General features: G+C 40.8%; 1 protein-coding gene across 1 annotated transcript in view; it reads left to right on the top strand.

The window, feature by feature from the left end:
• EFCAB14 (EF-hand calcium binding domain 14) overlaps window positions 503–17,917 on the top strand; it is a 38,836-nt gene continuing 21,421 nt past the window's right edge. The window contains exons 1-3 of the mRNA XM_005678500.3: window positions 503–1,686; window positions 3,301–3,449; window positions 8,966–9,111. Coding sequence (XP_005678557.1) covers window positions 1,505–1,686; window positions 3,301–3,449; window positions 8,966–9,111 — 477 coding nt within the window. The 5' untranslated portion in view covers window positions 503–1,504. The remainder of the gene's footprint in view (window positions 1,687–3,300; window positions 3,450–8,965; window positions 9,112–17,917) is intronic.

Genomic DNA, 17,917 nt, shown 5'->3' with positions numbered 1-17,917 from the left:
CTTTCCTAAGTGTCCTGTATTTTTATTCCGTAAATCGGGCAACCCTACCCTGGAAGGCAGGGACAGTGCTGTATCCTCAGCGGTAGAACTGTTTCTGACAAGTGGTCATCAATAAATATTTACAGAATGAATGAATGAACGTGTTCAACCGGGTCATTAACCTGTAACATGCCTAAAACCTTTAATAAACAGCTGGAGAGTCAGAGGGTTGGCACCTCTAAACTGGGTTAGTCACAACTGGGGGCCGATGCGGTGATGAACTTCCCAAGCAAATCCATCCAGCTGGGTGCTTTGCCTGGCTCATCACTGCTCCTCTGGAAACAACACACGGCCCAGGACAGCTGAGAGACAGGTCCCCTGGCACCCTCCTGGGGGCGGAGCCTCCTCGACAGGGCAGACTGCCCGCGCCAGAGCCTGCGCCTTTTAACGCCCCGCCTCCCCTACCCCCCTTGCGTGACGTCATGGAACAGGCGGCCAATGGGAGTGCGCCTTACTGGCAGGCGGTGCCGGCGGCCGCTGCCAAAGGGGAAGTGAGCTGGGGCTGAAGCGATGGCCCGGGTCTGGAGCCTGCGGCCACAGCCGCCGCCGCCACCAGCGACTTGGGAGCAGCTGCGGCCGCAGCCGGAGCGGGGGCCGGAGTCGCGGCTGGAGTGGAGGCGGCGCGTGTGAGTTGCCGAGAGTCGCCCGTACCGGAACACCTCAAACTCGGCGGGAGCGCTTCAGGTGGGCTGAGCCGCGGTCACCCCTCCTCACCGCGCCCCCAGGCCCAGACAGCAGGGCTGGGGTCTTCCCAGGCGCGGGACTGGCTCCTCTGAGGCCGAATCCTCCAGGCTGGGCTCTGGATCTTCCTTGGCGTCTGACTCCCTTCAAACTCAGGACGGAGGCCGGAGGACGGTGATCTTCTCGGACTGGGGCATTTTCTCTGTCAGGGTTGTAGTGGCTGGGAGCCCCCTCCTGCTACCATCTAGGGAGAGACCAGCGCGTTCCCACCGTCCTGCTTTGCATCTCCCCATCTCTTCCCATTCAAGAACCAAGTTTCTTGTTTTTCTCTCCATTGGAAATCCTGCCCCGGAAGTCCGAAACACCAATCTGTGTGTCCTTTCCAGCTCCTGGAGTACCCTTAGAAATACTGTCTGCTGACCAGGGTTCAGAATCTCTCATTCTTGACTTGACTTTTTATCCTGAGAGACAAAAGTTGCTCCCCTCCCCGGTACCCTCTTAAGTAACTGGCACTCCATGCATAGGCCTTTACCCATTTGGATCACCAGCTCCCTGGCCATCTCTATGTGACTTCCCCCATTCATCTGAGTTCCAGTTTCCTCTGGAGTCCAATCTCCAGCCCCTAGCGTATCTGGTCAGTCCCACCCCTGTGTGGGAGTGACCAGGGGGCTCTGGCCCAGGATTCCTCACCCTGGAAGGCAGCTCCAAGGCAGGGAGAGAATTGGGCGTCGGGTACGAACCTGGCAGCTCAGGAGTGGGTGCTCCACTTACCCCACACAAGAAGATGAAAAAGCGCAAAGAGCTCAATGCATTGATCGGCTTGGCTGGGGACAGCCGGAGAAAGAAACCCAAGAAAGGCTCAGGCCACCGCCTGCTTCGCACGGAGCCTCCTGACTCAGACTCTGAGTCCAGCTCAGAGGAGGAAGAGGAATTTGGTGTAGCTGGAAATCGCTCTCGCTTTGTCAAGTGAGTAAAGAAGTACTGAGGCTGGGATGGGAAAAGGCATCTCCTTGCGCTACCAAGGGGGCAAAGGAAAGGAAAGGAGAGGAGAGGGGCGTTCTTAAGAAGAAAAAAGTGTATAGTCCCTGGAAGGCACAAGGAAGGAAAAATGTTAGGGAGATGAGTTCAGGTTCTGAATGAAGTGTAAGGTAGAGATCTGTCTCTAAGTATACAAAGAGCTCTGGATCTAGGGTGGAAGTGTGGACTTGGGGAATGTGCCAAGAGCCCAGTGAGAGTAGCAAAGAAGCTAAGAATAAGGACATAGAGAGAAATTTGAGAGACAAGGTCTTGTTGTTAAATTTAGGAGACACAGGGACCTTAAGACTGCAGGGTTTTTTATTTGTTTGTTGGTTTGTTTGTTTTCCCCACTGTTGATGGGTCTGAGTCTGGTAATGGGGGAATATGATGAAGGACGTTCTGTAAAAACTATGAACCTTGAGAGAAATGGAGGGTGGGAGACAGAAAGAAAAGGCAGCTTTTTTCAAACCACTTTTAGATGGTAACACCCTCCAGTAGTGAGCACAAGTGAAAGTGTTACTCACTCAGTGGTGTCTGACTCTTTGTGACTCCATGGACTGTAGCCTGCCAGGCTCCTCTGTCCATAGGATTCTCCAGGGAAGAATACTGGAGCGGATTGCCTTGCCCTCCTCTAGTAAACACAAAGACATTGGGAATTGAGGGTTAGGGTAGGAAGGGGCTGAAGGGAATCTTTAAAGTGCCCTTGGACTCTCTTAAGGAGCACATTAAAAGAGTATGCTGCTGAGTATGCACATTAAAAGATCTAGGCTGAAGCTTAGGAAACTAAAAGAGATCAAATCCTTTCAGATTTGTTTGTTTGGAATGTCTTTGTCCTTTTATATTAAAGGAAGAGATTGGTTTCTAATGAGCTTTGCCAGGTGAGGTAGTTCAGGGCAATCCTGGGCTTCAGCTGTGAAGATCTGATGAAGTGGAATAGTTAACTAGAACAGTTACCCTGTTGGTTTAGTTTAGACCTTGAGTGCTGGTTGATGTTTGATGTGAAATCTACCTCCTTCCTATGTTTCCTTCCTTCTGAACCAATCAGTTGGAGTGTATGAGGTGTCCACTTTAACCTACCGTTCTAGTTTTTTTCATTCCATTTTCAATAAAGCTTACTCAAAAGTTTATAAAGTTTCAATAAAGTGAACAAGGTCCTCTTGAATGACTGTATATTTGAGAGAGAGAAGATAAGTGAATTACAGTGCAGTAATAAATGGCAGAGAAAACTCTGATCTTTACACTTCCCTAACCTGAGTCAGTTTCCGAAGACCTGAATTGATGATGATGGCAGTGAGCTGCAGTGCCCACAGGTGCTTCCTGTAACTCAGAAACTCCCTCATTTCACGAGAAGTTTGCCCCCAATAGATGAACCCTTCTTGGATCATATTATCTTGACATAGTCAACCTGCTGTTCAGATTTAAGTGTGTTACCCTATGTTCCCTGGTAAATGGGTTGGTTATTCATTAGAGATGCTAATTGCATGCCCACACATGTGCTATTTGGAATCAAACTGTATTCATAATCCCTTTCGTACTCCTGGTTGAATTTGTTCTTGTGATCAGGGGAGACTATTTACGATGCTGCAGGATCTGTTATCCCCTCTGTGCGTTTGTCATCCTTGCCGCCTGTGTCGTGGCCTGCGTTGGCCTGGTGTGGATGCAAGTTGCTCTGAAGGAGGATCTGGATTCCCTCAAGGAAAAGTTCCGAACAAGTAAGTGGTCACTCTTTTCAGAGTATGATTTTGGACTCTTTGCCAGGTTCTAGGACAAAGTGAACCACACTGAATTAAGATTTTTGCTCACTCTGATGAAGCAATTACATGGTCCTTTCAGCATTTTTTAAACTCTTTCTTAGCTGTCGGCTTGAATGCAATAACATTTATTTTTAAATGCACAAACAAAACACAGCACTTATGCATCATTGGGACAAATAGCATCTGAAATAATGGCACTGCAGTCAGTGTTTATAGCACAGAAGGGAAGGGCGGAGATCCAGGATTCTAGAACCTTGGTTAATTTCCACCTGTTGCCACTTCATGTTTCCCAACTGTGAAGTGGCAGTTGCAACACTAGGCTATTTCCTTCCTCTTCACAGGGCTATTTGAGAAAGAATGTGGGCGTGTCTATCAGACAATATCCTCCTTAAGGAAAACCTAGAGAAGCATAGTACTGAGCAGTAATAATAATACCAAGCATGTATGGCATGCTTACTGTGTGCTAAGTCACAAATAAATATTTGTCTCATGAGTCAGTGGCTCTTAAGAAACTTTTGAAGTTGAAGAGTTTTATATATTCTAAATTGTTAAGTTGTATTTTGTATCCAACGTCCTTTTTCTGAGAGATGTGCTTACATGGTAGCTTCAACCCATTTTAACCTAAAGATCTCTCTTTAGCAACACTGAGATCTTTGGTTCTAGGTTACAAGGGTTAATTTTCTAAGCTAATAAAAATCTTAAAATAACAACAGCAAATTACAAAAAAAAGGAAAGAAAGTTATACCCAAAAGATACTTTACTCAGTCTTTGTTTTAACTAACAGATAATGCATAGCTATAATTTCAACCTGAATTTTATTATAAGTAATAAAATTAGTTTGTTTTTTTTAATTTCTAAGCTAAGGAACCAGTTTCAGGTTAATCACAAAATCACAAATACCCTAACTTTAGCAGCTTTAACATTCCAGCAAACTGAGCAGTAAGCTTTCTCAAACTCATAAGGAAATCTGTCCCTAGAACTAGAATTAGAGTTCTTTCCTTACTTCCTAGAAGTAAGCCCTAGGTGATCACAACATCCTAGCTTTCCTTCACCCCAGTTTCTCTTTGTTGCCTGCAGTTAGTTAAGTTCCAAACTTAACCTAGGGACAGCTAATGCTTAATGTATTAATGATGTTCCTAGTGATGTTGCTTAAAAAATATATTGAAGTATTAACTTTAGTTTTCTTCTGAGCTTGTGATTCAGGGAATGGGATTGGACAGGCCACAGTTCTCTGCCAGGATCATCCTGATTTCTGTATATAAATCTGTGGGATCAGAGTACAGTGTAAGAAAGGATGAGCTTTGTATTCTAGTTATTTTCCCTCCTTAATTTTGTACTTAGCAGTATTACATGGTGTTTTTCTTGGTAAGTAATAATCATAACTTGGAAAGGAATGAGAAGCAGTGTTTTAACTATAAATAGCCACTGACGACACCTGTCTATGCTGACAACTCTCTGTAACTAGTTGGGCCTCCTACGTTTGTACTGCAGCTTGTTTGGGTCACATATTTGTTGTTGTTGTTCAGTCACTAAGTCACGTCTGACTCTTTGGGTCATGTAAAGCAATTATTTGTTTATACATTTCAAAACATTGCTCAGTTCTGCCTTCCAGGGATTTATTTCTCTGACTGCTCTGTGCCTGTGCTTTCAGGTCACCAGTGTAATGTGTACCTTAGCCGAGCTTTCTATTCTCAGGAAATTTCTTTGTTTAGAAAGGCATATTTGAAGTGTGTACATACAGTAGATCTAACAATCAATCAGGCCACGAATATGTTTTGAGCACTTGTTAATACCAGTTCCTGGAAGTACTCTGTTCAGGAGATGCCAGGAGTTGTGCCCTGGACTGCGAGACCTGCTTTCTACCACTGAGCAGCATTCCCCTTGGTGTCCTGGCTATGCCTGTCAGCCAGCTGAGGGGGAACTGTCAGTCCAGCTGCTCTGCGGGCTTTGGTTTCCTGCAATAGACATGCTGGCACCTATACTATCTAAAGCAGAACTTCCTGAGAGGATAGACGTGGGGCCTGGGGCTCTATAAGTCAGTCTGTAGGCTGAACCTTAGTGGACCACTTGGCAAGAAGCTTTTTGGGAAAACCATTCTCTTAGCTAAATGACGTTAATCTTGTTAAACTTAATCTTTCTTTGAATTATGTTGCTACTTTAAATATATTTGAATAAGTTTATTTCTTGTTTTTCAAGAGGATAGTGGAAATAAGACTACCTGCTGGTCTGGCTTAAAAACCTTTTTTTAAAATTCAGAGCACCTTGTCATTTATTTCATTATCTTCCAAGACACTTGTGAGGAAAGGAGGCAGGATTGCTGAAATATCTGGAGCAGAAAGCAGAGCAGATAGGCTAGGTATTTTTTCCTTGAGGCCAATGAGTAATTTGATCCTTAAGCTAAAAGTGCTGCCTGGCCTTGAAACTCTTCACTCAGTTTTCTTTTTCTAGAACCAGGTACTCCAGAAGACCTCTACAGTTATTCTAAGGAAGATTCTATTCCCAGCCATTCCACTCCATCACTCAAAGCTAGACAGAGGAGAAAGAATTCGGAAGAGGAGGACAGTATTGATAAGTCAAACATGTCTGTTTCTGATCATACAGGAGAGTAGCAGTTTGGTCATTTCATGCAGAACTTAAAAATGGTCTTGTGCTAATGAGGGTGCTAGGATGTAAGCATCTGTGACAGCTGAAGTGTTCTAGGAAGAGTGCTGGTCCTTTCTAGCACTTTTCCTTTCCAAACTTTCTAGAATCAGAAAGTTTGGCTGTTGAATCCTGACTTGCTTATTACAAGCTACGAAACACAGACAAGTCACTTATTCTTTCTGAGACTACATTTTCCCATCCATAAAACATAAAGGTAAATTTGTGCTACAGAAGCACCTTGGGCATTCCTGTGTCATAACGTCTGTCACACTCTGTAGTAGTTCTGGGCTGATGCCTTGTTCCCCACCAGACTGAGAATTTCAGGTTCTTTTGTATGCACTAGTGCCAGGTACATGGCTGGGCACATAGTAGGGGCTCAATTACAAGATGAGTAATTACATAAAAGTATCCTATAAACTGTAAAGACACACAAATATAAAATATTACTATTGGCATTATGTGTTGTATCTAAAGGGCATGTGCAGAAATCTTCATTTCCTCTTCTTGAAGATCAGGAAAAGAGCTAACTAAGTTCTTTTGAGTAGGATTATACTAAATTTTAAATGAGTTGCTTCCATGTTGAAAGAACATGAATTAGTAATTGTAAGTTTTTTTATTATTAATCCTAAGTTTATTTACTGTATTTCATTCCATGTATGTAATCAGAGTGCCTGTATTTGTCTCCTAAAAATCCCCAAATCAGATAATGAATATAATCCCTTCTTGGCTCACAAGTCCTCAGGATTTAAACCATTTGCAGGGCTTGTCAGATTTATGTGTTTATTAGTTAGTAATTTTAATCCAAGTTACTTACGTGTTTGTCTTACTTCCTCTTCTACTTAATTCATATAGATTGCAGGGAAGAGAGAGACTTTCCCAGCCTCGGAGTGTTTTACCATGTGAGAATGGCAGATATGTGGGGGATGAGCTTTTCTTTATAACCTAACTGAATTCAAAATTCAGTTGGGTGCTAAGTGCTGTGTTAATTTAGACTGACTGGTAAAATATTCCTACTACATGAGATGAATGTATTCCTGCAAACTGTGTGTAAATCAACTGTTACATTAAAAGTACTTAGCCAAGGCTATTATTTATAAAGAACTCCTTCACATATTTTTGAAAAGTGAATAAAAATGTCTAATTTCTTTTAATAATTCTAAATTTTCAGATAGTGGGTTTGTTTACAGTGAGGATACCACCACCACCCCGTGATTTTTGTGGGGACTTTTTGTTGTTGAATTTATTTGTTGAGTTTTCCTTGTTTAACTTGATCAGGATAATATTAACTCTACTTTATACCCTATAATCATTTCGCTGGACAAGCATTTAAATGCTTCTGTGTACCTGGGACTGTGCTGGTCCCTGGGAATACATGACCAAATAAGACCTGATCCCTGCCCTCAGGCAGCTCTCTTCAGTGTGATGGAGGAGACAGATAAGTAAATAATTACAGCACAGCCTGTTCAGGGCTCAGTAGAGTTGGGAGTTGTGAAGAAGTACCAGTGGCCTCAGGTCGGGGCCAGCTATCTGCTGAATCTTGAAAGGAGTCAACTAGGGTAAAAGTCAGCTAGGCAGAGAGGCTAGTGTGTGCAGTCACTGAGGCTTAAAGAGGTTGGTGTGTCAGGAAAATCAATTTAGCTGGAAAGTAGACTGAACTGTAGCTCAAGTGATGAGAAATATGGTTGAGAGGTAAGCAAAGGCCGGATTTTTTCAGTCATTAATACTTGCTGAGTGCCTGAAGTGTGCTGGGTGTATTCTCAATGCCAACCTACAGAAACAAAAAAAGTTTGAGAGCTTAAGATTTTAGTAAATAGTTTTATATCTGTCCCTTTATGCCAGTTTTTTATTTTAAAAAGAGCACATGATAACTAATCAAGCAGTCTGTGGCTTTGAAAGAAGGACATAGGTTTTATTCTGGAAGACCAGCCGTTATCAATATTTTATTTTCCATGAAAAGGAAAGAATACTATAAAGAATGAAGAGAAAGCACTCTTTCAGGCCTCTGCCTTCAGGCTGGCAAATTTCTGAACCATCCAGAAGATGCTGTTTCTCAAAAGAAAGGCCAAATTCACCTAACATTTTTCTTGATCTTCTATCTCACTTTGAGCTTTTGGGTTGATTTAAGATGTAAGAAAGCACTGTTTGCTGTTTATGAAAAAGATTTAAAATCTTAGTTGTCAAAGCAGCATTTGAAAGGTAGTAAGAATCTATCTTGCATTTGACCTATTTGAGGTAGAAAAAATGAATTTAAACCTTTAGAGGTATAACTTAGGCTGTCACCTTGAGCATTGATGGAGTGAGGTTAATAAATCTTTGTTGACCAATTAGAAAGTTTTTTAACTGAGCAGGTCAGTACTTAACATTTATTTACCACTTACTGTATACCTGGCCAGCTGTATTTAGTGCTTTACAGCCCTTCTTTCACTTAAAATATTTTCACAGGATGGTTAGAATTATCACTGTATTACGCATGAAGAAAGTGAGCTCAAAGAATTTGCATAATTTGCTCAAGATCACAGTAAATTACCGAGTTGCAATTCAAGTCTAACTCTTTCTGCTGATGTTGTTTGTTATCATTTTTAGCCACCTGGCTTTAAAAAAGTTGAACTGCCAGTAGTGAGATAGCCCCAGTTAAATGAAGCTTTAGTGTTAAAGATACACATTTATAGAAGTAAAAAGAACAGTGGAGTTGATAAATAAGATTTGTCATTATCCTCCCAGAATTAACTTTCATTAATCTGTCTTCTTTCCTGCTGTATGATCATTTTTTCATCTTGGAGCCATGAGGGAACTTTATGGCTATTTATGATTGTTCTTATGTTTGCTTTTAGTGGAATCTAATCAGAAAAGCTCATTCCAAGAAATTCCCAAACTTAATGAAGAACTACTCAGCAAACAAAAACAACTTGAGAAGATTGAATCTGGAGAGCTCGGTTTGAACAAAGTCTGGATAAACATCACAGAAATGAATAAGCAGGTAGCAAAAGTGTGATTGTCTTTCTGTATAAGCTGTGAATATTTTATTTTGTCTGTCTAGTATGTATCAGTAAGTGTAGGGAACTCACTTCAGATTGTTTTACTTTTTGAAATGGTGCTTTGCATACTGTGATCCCAACACATTAAAGTCAGTTAAAATAGATAATAGTTTTGCATTTACGAAATAGTTAAAATGTTAGCCCTTTCTACAGAGGAGCAGAGTTTTACCAAGTAGAGCAGCTTAGAAGGAGTTAGAAATTCATGAATCAGTTTTTCCTAAGGAGCAGTATAGATATTAAATTTAAGAATGTATCATCTAACCTCCCCAAGAATATTGGATAACTGGTTTTTATTAGATCATGAGAGCTTATTTTGCTTAATAGAATTTGAGTAATTTGCTCAAGATCACAGTAAGATACTGAGTTGCAATTCAAGTCTAACTCCTAAGAACTTACAGACAGCCTTGGGGAGTAGTGCTGTATGCCGCACTAGAAACTTATCAGCAGCTAATGATAATTATTATTCTAGAATAGCTTTAGAGGAAATGGTTAAATACCTTGACCAGGCAAGTAGGCTTAGAGCCAAAACTTTTCCAGTCCCTAAATTGGCCAGATCTCACATTGATTCCGAAAGAAGGACTGCCAGAGGAAAAGGGGGTATTCAGAGGACGTTGATGGAGCATCTTATGTGAATAAGGTGCGGCAGCTGCAACTTGGTGGCTCTAGCCCTTGTTCTCAGTTTGTGTGCTTTAGTTAAGAAAGAAACGCATTGACTGAAAAAAAAACTCAAGTGCCAAGGGAATGGTCCATGCACAAGGTCCTTAAAAATAGCTTTGTCATTCCTATTGTGGCTAAGAGGATGTTCTGTTCTTCAGAGTGGAGTCACAAAGTTCAGAATCAGTCAGGGCAGAGAGCGCTGTGCTAGAATAAAGTGCTTGCCAATGTTTTTGAAGCTACCCGCTCCTTTCAGCAGTAGTTTGGGAGTGGCGCAGGCCAGCGCTTGTGACCAGAGATCAATGGCCTAGGGCAGTGGCTTTTAGACTTTTGCCTGGAACATACAGTAAGATATATTTTCCATAATTATGCAGTAAACACATACATGTGTGTGTGTGCACGCATGCACACACTTGGTCACATCCAACTCTTTGTGACCCCATGGACTGTGGCCCACCAGGCTCCTCTGAAAATGGGGTTTCCCTGGCAAGAATACTGAATGGGTTGCCATTTCCTTCTCCAGGGGATTTTCCCTACCCAGGGATTGAAACCTTGTCTCCTATATCTCCTGCATTGGCACTTGGATTCTTTACCACTAGCGCCACCTGGGTGTGACTGAAATAAAAGTTTCTGAAAACAGTCACTTGCCTTAATATAATGCTGCCTTATGATATTTTATTTTTTATTTAGTTCTCTTTCATTTTTATAAATATCACGAAATAATTGATGGGTTAGAGCACCTACTATTGACTAGTTATCATTTAGCCTTGGACTCTCAGTAATAAGGGAAAAGCAGGTATTCACTCCTTTTTTACAAGAAATATAGGATTGGCCTTGCTTATATTCACAGAACAAATGAGGAGTTTGGCCAGAGAGTACAAGTGAAAGTAAATCACCATGAAGCACTGAGAAATAATTAGCATCTCTCCCTGGGGCAAACTGTGGGTTCTTTGGCAGTTCTGAGGCATCTAATTATACCAGAAGGTTGTCCATTGTGTTCTGAGCTTTGCTGCTGCTGCTGCTGCTGCTAAGTCACTTCAGTCGTGTCCAACTCTGTGCGACCCCGTAGACGGCAGCCCACCAGGCTCTACCGTCCCTGGGATTCTCCAGGCAAGAACGCTGGAGTGGATTGCCATTTCCTTCTCCAGTGCATGAAAGTGAAAAGTGAAGGTGAAGTCGCTCAGTCACGTCTGACTCTGTGACCCCACGGACTGCCCCCCCACCAGGCTCCTCCGTCCATGGGACTCTTCCAGGCAAGAGTACCGGCGTGGGGTGCCATTGCCTTCTCCGTCTGAGCTTTGAGCACAGTAATAATGATGATGGCACATAAAATAGTAACTGCTACCCATTAAATTCCTTCTTTATGCAGGTCCCTATTAGATGCACTTATGAGATATCCTGTTTTGCTTCTGTAGCTCTATGAAGTAGGAGGTACTGTCTCCATTTTACAGATAAGAATACCAGGGCTCACTGAGGTTAAGAGGTTTACCCAAGGTCAACTGCTATGTAGCAGTGCTAACAAAATATTCAAGTTGTAGAAACCTATTTTCTTCCCAATTTTCTATTCTACCTTTCCATCTTTATAGCCTCTAAAGGATGCAGTTATGCTTAGTAGATATCCGTATCAGGGCTTATAGTCTTTTAGTAACTTTTTTACTTACTATTTAAAGAGCACTTAATTTTAACCCCAAAGCAGAAAAGCAACATTTCAGACTTTATAGTGTAAAACGGTCTGATAAGTAAATGGTCTACAGTAGCTATTTTTAATTTTGCTAATGAAAAGTCATGTAATATCCATGAAAGTCATGACTCATCTTTTGGCTGGAACGTAGGGGCTTTTTTTCTTAATGGTTTGTATTTAATTCAACTTTTTAGACTCTGAATTGCATTGTGTGCTGTTAGAGATAAGTTTTAATAATGCTCAAATCCAACCTAACATTCTAGAATGTGTCTTATCAGAGACCTAAGCAGCCTCTGTTGTCAGTAATGGGAGAGTGTCCCTTGCCTTTCATTCTGGTTACACATGTAGCTTTGCAGTAGTTTTCCACAGATGTGGGCATTATTCCACCCAAAAGAGGAGTGCTGAAAAACAGAATCCAGCTTTGCGGTTTCTGGGACTGTAGCTGAATCCTGGTGACCAGTGTGTGATCCAGATCATATAAGTGAGTATGAAGTCCTCTAAGTCCTCTAACACTTAGAGGACTTGAATGGTCCTCTAAGAGAACACTTAGAGGAAAATGAATGGTCAGCTCTCCAGAGCATACTCTTTCTGTGAGTCAGCTGATAGCCCAGGCCTAGAGCACTTGGGGCATGGGGAAAAGTGTACGTGTTCGGAAGAGATTAGTATTCGAATTGTTATTTCTATAGGCAATACAGCTCGGTTATCTACTTCTAGTAATCGCAGTTATCCTGGTTTTAATTCTGATGTTGGAATCATATAGGAATCGAAGCTCAAGTCTTCATAGTCTGTATATTCATAGCTTCAGTGTCATTGATGTCCCATGGTCTTGACTGTGAGAGATGGGTTGTTGATTTCGTCTATTATATATAGGATTCGTAAAGATGGGAGAGCAATTATGATCAGAATAATGGCTGGTAAAATGGTTCAGATTGTTTCTACTTCTTGTGCGTCTATGGTGCTGGTATGGGTTAATTTTGTTGTTAATATTAGTGAAATAATATTTCACTAATTCACAGCACCTCATCTTTCATTGCCTTGGCTTTCAGCTGTTCCTCTAGTTTTGGTGAAATGGTAGCTGCCAGTTAGCCACACTGGCCATTTGTGAGGCCATGACCATTCTCCAGATACTTGTGATCAGGATAGTTCAGTACCTGGAGAGTAAGTTCAGTACCTGGGAGAGTAGCTCTACCCAGATCACTTCACCCAGAACACAGCTTGTTGTCTGTTTAAAATCTGGCCAGTTGTCAGTGAAAAGAGTTGTTCCCTCAGGTGGGAAAAAGGTAACCACACAATTGATACGGGATTTGGAATAATCGTATCCTTGCTCGTCAAGACAGTATAGAGCCAGTTGTGTACGTGTTCTGGGGCATTGAATAAAACAGACGTGGGAAAGACCCCTTCCCAGTGCTTCATGGTTGAGCATGTTAAGATAGTCTTGGAAGGCCCAGTGGAGGGCATGGGGAAGGGGCTGGGAAAGGGCTAGCCAAGGAAATCTGTCATCACCTCCCAAAGCTTTGTGATGTGTTTTTCCTATGTGTCTATTTCCTTCCCATCTTTTGCCTTTAAAATTTCATGAGTAATATGTGACCATATTCTTATACAAGATTTAATAGTAAGATACACATAAAACTCTTAAGAAAATTCTTCACTGCCATCTCTCTATGTACCCCCATCATACACAGATGCACACATTCCCTGTCAATAGTTGTCGTCAATAGTCTGGGCTACATTTTTACAGTTCACTTTATATGCATTTACAAAATCGTAATAGCTTTTAATCAGAGACGGCAATGGCAACCCACTCCAGTACTCTTGCCTAGAAAATCCCATGGATGGAGGAGCCTGGTAGGCTGCAGTCCATGGGGTCACAAAGAGTCGGACGCTTACTGACCGACTTCACTTTCACCTTCATGCATTGGAGAAGGAAAGGGCAACCCACCCCAGTGTTCTTGCCTGGAGAATCCCAGGGACGGCGGAGCCTGGAGGGCTGCCGTCTGTGGGGTCGCACAGAGTTGGACACGACTGAAGCGACTTAGCAGCAGCAGCAGCAGCAGCAGCAGCAGCAGCAGCAATAGCTTTTCATATGAATTAGTTTATAGCTTATTGTATACACGTGCACACGTATGTGTGACTTTATAAATGGAGTCATTAGGTATATATTCTACAGCTTTCTCTGTTTACTCAGTATATCTATATCCTTAGTAATAGACATTTAGATTGTCTTCTAGTGTTTTGCTGTTACAAATAGGAAACCAGTGAAAAGTCTTAAGCATACATCTTTATGCTTGTGAGCATAATCTTTTTTTAAATTTACATTTTCTTCCAGTTTTATTGAGCTATAATTAACACTAAGCACTATATAAGTTGAAGGGGTACCACATAATGATTTGATTTACGTCATAAAATAATTATCACAGTACCTTTACTGAGCATCCATCATCTCATACAGATACAAAATTAAAGGAGTAGAAAAAAATATTTCTCCTTGTGATGAGCACTCTTAGGATTTGCTGTTTTAACAACTTTCATGTATAACATACAGCAGTGTTAATTATCTTCATCATGTTGTACATTACATTTCTAGTACTTATTTATCTTATAACAAGAGGTTTTTACCTTTTGACTATCTTCCTCCAAATTTCCCTCCCCTCCCCACCACCACCACCAACCCCACCCCCTCTTATGGTAACCAACCACAAATTTGGTCTCTTTTATGACTTGTTTTTGAAATATAATTGACTTGTAACACTGTTAGTTTCTGTTACACAACAAATGATTTGATACTTATTTTCATTTCAAAGTGATCACCAGTGTTACTTATGTCACCATACAAAGATACTGCATAGTTATTGACTGCCTTCCCCAGGCTGCCCACTTCATGCCTGTAACTCATTTATTTTGCAACTGGAAGTTTGTACCTCTTTATCTCCCTCACTTAGTTCTTTCCTTCCCCCACACCCCTCCCCTCGCAGACACCTATTTGTCCTCTGTATCTGTTTCTGTTCTGTTATGTTTGTTCATTTGTTCTTTAGATTCCACGTATAAGTGATTTCCCACAGTGTTTGTCCTCTCTGATTTATTTCACATAGCGTAATGTCCTTTGGGTTCATCTGTATTGTCACAAATAACAAGATTTTATTCTTTTCTATGGCTGAGTAATATTCCTTTGTATGTATATGTGTGTGTGTATAGTACACACCACAACTTCTTAATCCATTCATCTGTGATGGGCACTTAGGTTGCTTGTATATCTTTTCTGTTGTAAATAATGCTACAGTGAACATAGAGGTGCATATTCCTTTATTTTTTTCTCTTTTTGGTGTGGACTGATTTAATTTTTTTAATTAATTTCCTGACTTAAAGCAGGAACTTTTATTTAAGCTAAAGCCATTTCATGTATAGTCATTTTTTTATCATTTTATACAGTGATTTGAAACTTATTAGGGTACTCTGGCTGCTTTTATCACTTTTATTTTTGATAGTGCGTCTCAATTTTATGTTTGCATAAGAACTGCTTCAGGGAGTGTTTGAAACATACATTGTTTTGTGTTTTCATTTCCATCAGATAAGTACCCAGGAATGAAACTGCTGGATGATAATGGTAGTTCTGTTTTTTACTTTTTGAGTAATCTCCATACTGTTTTCCATAGTAGCTGCACCAGTTTACATTCCCATTAGCACTACAGGCAGGAAGGTTCCCTTTTCTCCACATCTGCTCCAATACTTGTTGTCTGTTGTCTTTTTGACAGTAGCCATTCTGACAGCCATTCTGAGGCAGTATATCATGTGGTTTTCATTTGGTTTTTCCCTGATGATCAGTGATGTTGAACATCTTTTCATGTGCCTGTCTTCATTGGAAAAAAATCTGTTCAGATTTTCTGCCCATTTTTAATCAGCTTGTTTTTTTTTAGGTGTTGAATTGTATGAGCTCTTTGTATATTTTGGGTATTAATTCCTTGTCAGATATATTGTTTGCAGATAACTTCTCTCATTCAGTAGAATCCCTTTTCATTTGGTTGATAGTTTCCTTCACTGTGTAAAAGCATTTTAGTTTGATGAAGTCCTGTTTTTGCTTTTGTTTCTCTTGCCTAAGGAGATAGATTCAAAAAAATATTACTAAGACCAGTATCAAAGAGCTTACTGCCTGTGTTTTCTTGTAGAAGTTTTACGGTTTCAGATCTTTTTTGTACATGGTGTGAGAGAGTCCAGTTCATGTAGCTGTTCATGTAGTAGTTGCATGTAGCTGTCTAGTTTTCCCAACACCACTTATCGAAGAGGCTATCTTTTCCCCATTGTATAGTCTTGCAGTATTTTTCTGTAGATTAATTGCCCAGATAAGTGTGGGTTCATTTCTAGGCTCTCTGGTCTGTTCCACTAATTTATATGTCTGTTTTTGTACCAGTAGTCCCATACTGTTTGATTACTGTGGCTTTATAGTATAGTTTGAAATCAGGGAGCATGATGCCTGTAGTTTTGTTCTTTCTCAAGATTGTTTTGACATTTTGAGGTCTTTTGTGTTTCCATATAAAATTATTTGTTCTAATTCTGTGAAAAATGCCATTGATATTTTAATACAGATTGCATTGAATCTATAGATTGCCTTGGGTAGTATGGTCATTTTAACAGTGATTGATTTTTTTCCCAATCCATGAACACATATATGTTTCCATCTGTTTATGTCATTTTCTGTTTCTTTTATTAGTGTCTGATAGTTTTCCAAGTACAGGTCCTTTACCTCCTTAGATTTATTCCTAGGTATTTTCTTCATTTTGATTAAGCAAGTGACCTCTGGGATAGATATTTCTAGAAATGAAGTTGCTGGATTAAAGGGTATAAAGTTGCGACAGATGATGCTAGATAACCATCTAACAAGTGTCTCCAATTTACATTAACAATGCATGAGAATGCCTGTTTCCTTATGTGCTTTTCAGACGTCAGTATTATTCATACCTTTTTAAAGGCATGGTTAAAACCTCCTTGATGTAATTGCTGTTAAGAGTTGGTGGTTTGCTGCGAGTTATCTCTCTGGGGCTGAGGTTTCTCACTCATTTTATTTTTAAATGGATAAAGTTGGAATGTTGATGATTTGTCTGAATATTTTGGAACACTTATGGAGAATTCCATATTTAAGTGTTTATTAAATTTCATTATTAAGGAACTAACATTTATTTGGTATTTTGTTTGTATCAGTTACTATGCTAAGAGTTCTAGTTATCTCATTTAATCCTCATAGCCTGTATTAGTTATCTGTTGCTGTGTTAAATTTGTCCCAAAACTTGGTGACTTAAAACACACATTTATCATCTCACAGTTTTTCTGGGTCAGAAATTTGGAAGCAGCTTAGTTGAGTTGCTCTGGCGAGGATCTAAGGTTGCAGCTAAAATATAGTATCAAGGCCGCATCATCTGAAGGCTTGACTGGGACTGAAGGATCCTCAGTCGCAGGGCTCTTGGCAGGAATTCTCAGTTTGTCCCACCATGGCTTCTCCATGGGGCTGCTTGGGTGTTCTTACAACATGGCAGCTGGCTTGTCCGGAGCAAGTGATCTAAGAGAGAACAAAAAGGAAAACTTCCTGCTTTCTTATGACCTAGTTTCCAAAGTTGCCCATTGGCGCTTGCACTTTATTCTGTGGACCAAAAATGAGTCACAAATGCAGGCTACACTCAAGGGGAAGGGAATTAGTGTCCACCTCTTGGACACTAAAATATGTCCAAAGAATTTGTGGACATATTTTAAAACCATCACACATCCCTATGAGATGGTTGTTGTTATACCATACTCCCAGTGAGGAAAATTAGTTCACACTTATGTAATTTTATGTCTGCTTCCTAGCCTCCGCCCTCTGCTCTGCTCAGACTCGCCTTCTCAGTGTCCATCTCAGCCACAGAGTGTTCATTCTTAGCCATTCATTCATTTGGTAGATACTTACTGAATGCCTATCTTTGTGCCAGGTGTGTTATGGGAAATAAAAAAGAGGTGGTCCTAGATGACATGGAGCTTACAGTCTAGTGGAGGAGAGAAACCTTAATTTAAAATCACACGCATAAATAAATCATTGTCACTTAGAGAAATGCTGTGAAGGAAGAGTATTCTTGCTGTTGCTTCCTACTTACTCACTGATGCCACACTCACCCTTCTAACCTAGAAAGGAAAGCTGATTAATTCTATATATAAAACTCTTACTTCTCTGGCGGAGTCTGATTGAGTCCTGCTTCAGTGAAGCTTGTCGCTTTCAGCCCGCAGTGATAGTCTTTTCTCAGGCTTTATTTGGTATCACATTTAGTACTTGTTTCTTTAATGGTACCTTCATCTCTATCCCTCTCCCCTACCTCTACCTCTCCATCTTCCCCTTTCTTCCCCTCCCCTCTCCCTCTCCTTTTCTCGCTCATTTTTTGCTCCTGCCCCTAGGCCTT

The sequence above is a fragment of the Capra hircus genome, chromosome 3, assembly GCF_001704415.2.
Source record: "Capra hircus breed San Clemente chromosome 3, ASM170441v1, whole genome shotgun sequence".
NCBI lineage: Eukaryota > Metazoa > Chordata > Mammalia > Artiodactyla > Bovidae > Capra > Capra hircus.
The sequence above is the reverse complement of the archived record's forward strand: the minus strand, read 5'-3'. Positions and strand labels throughout refer to the sequence as shown.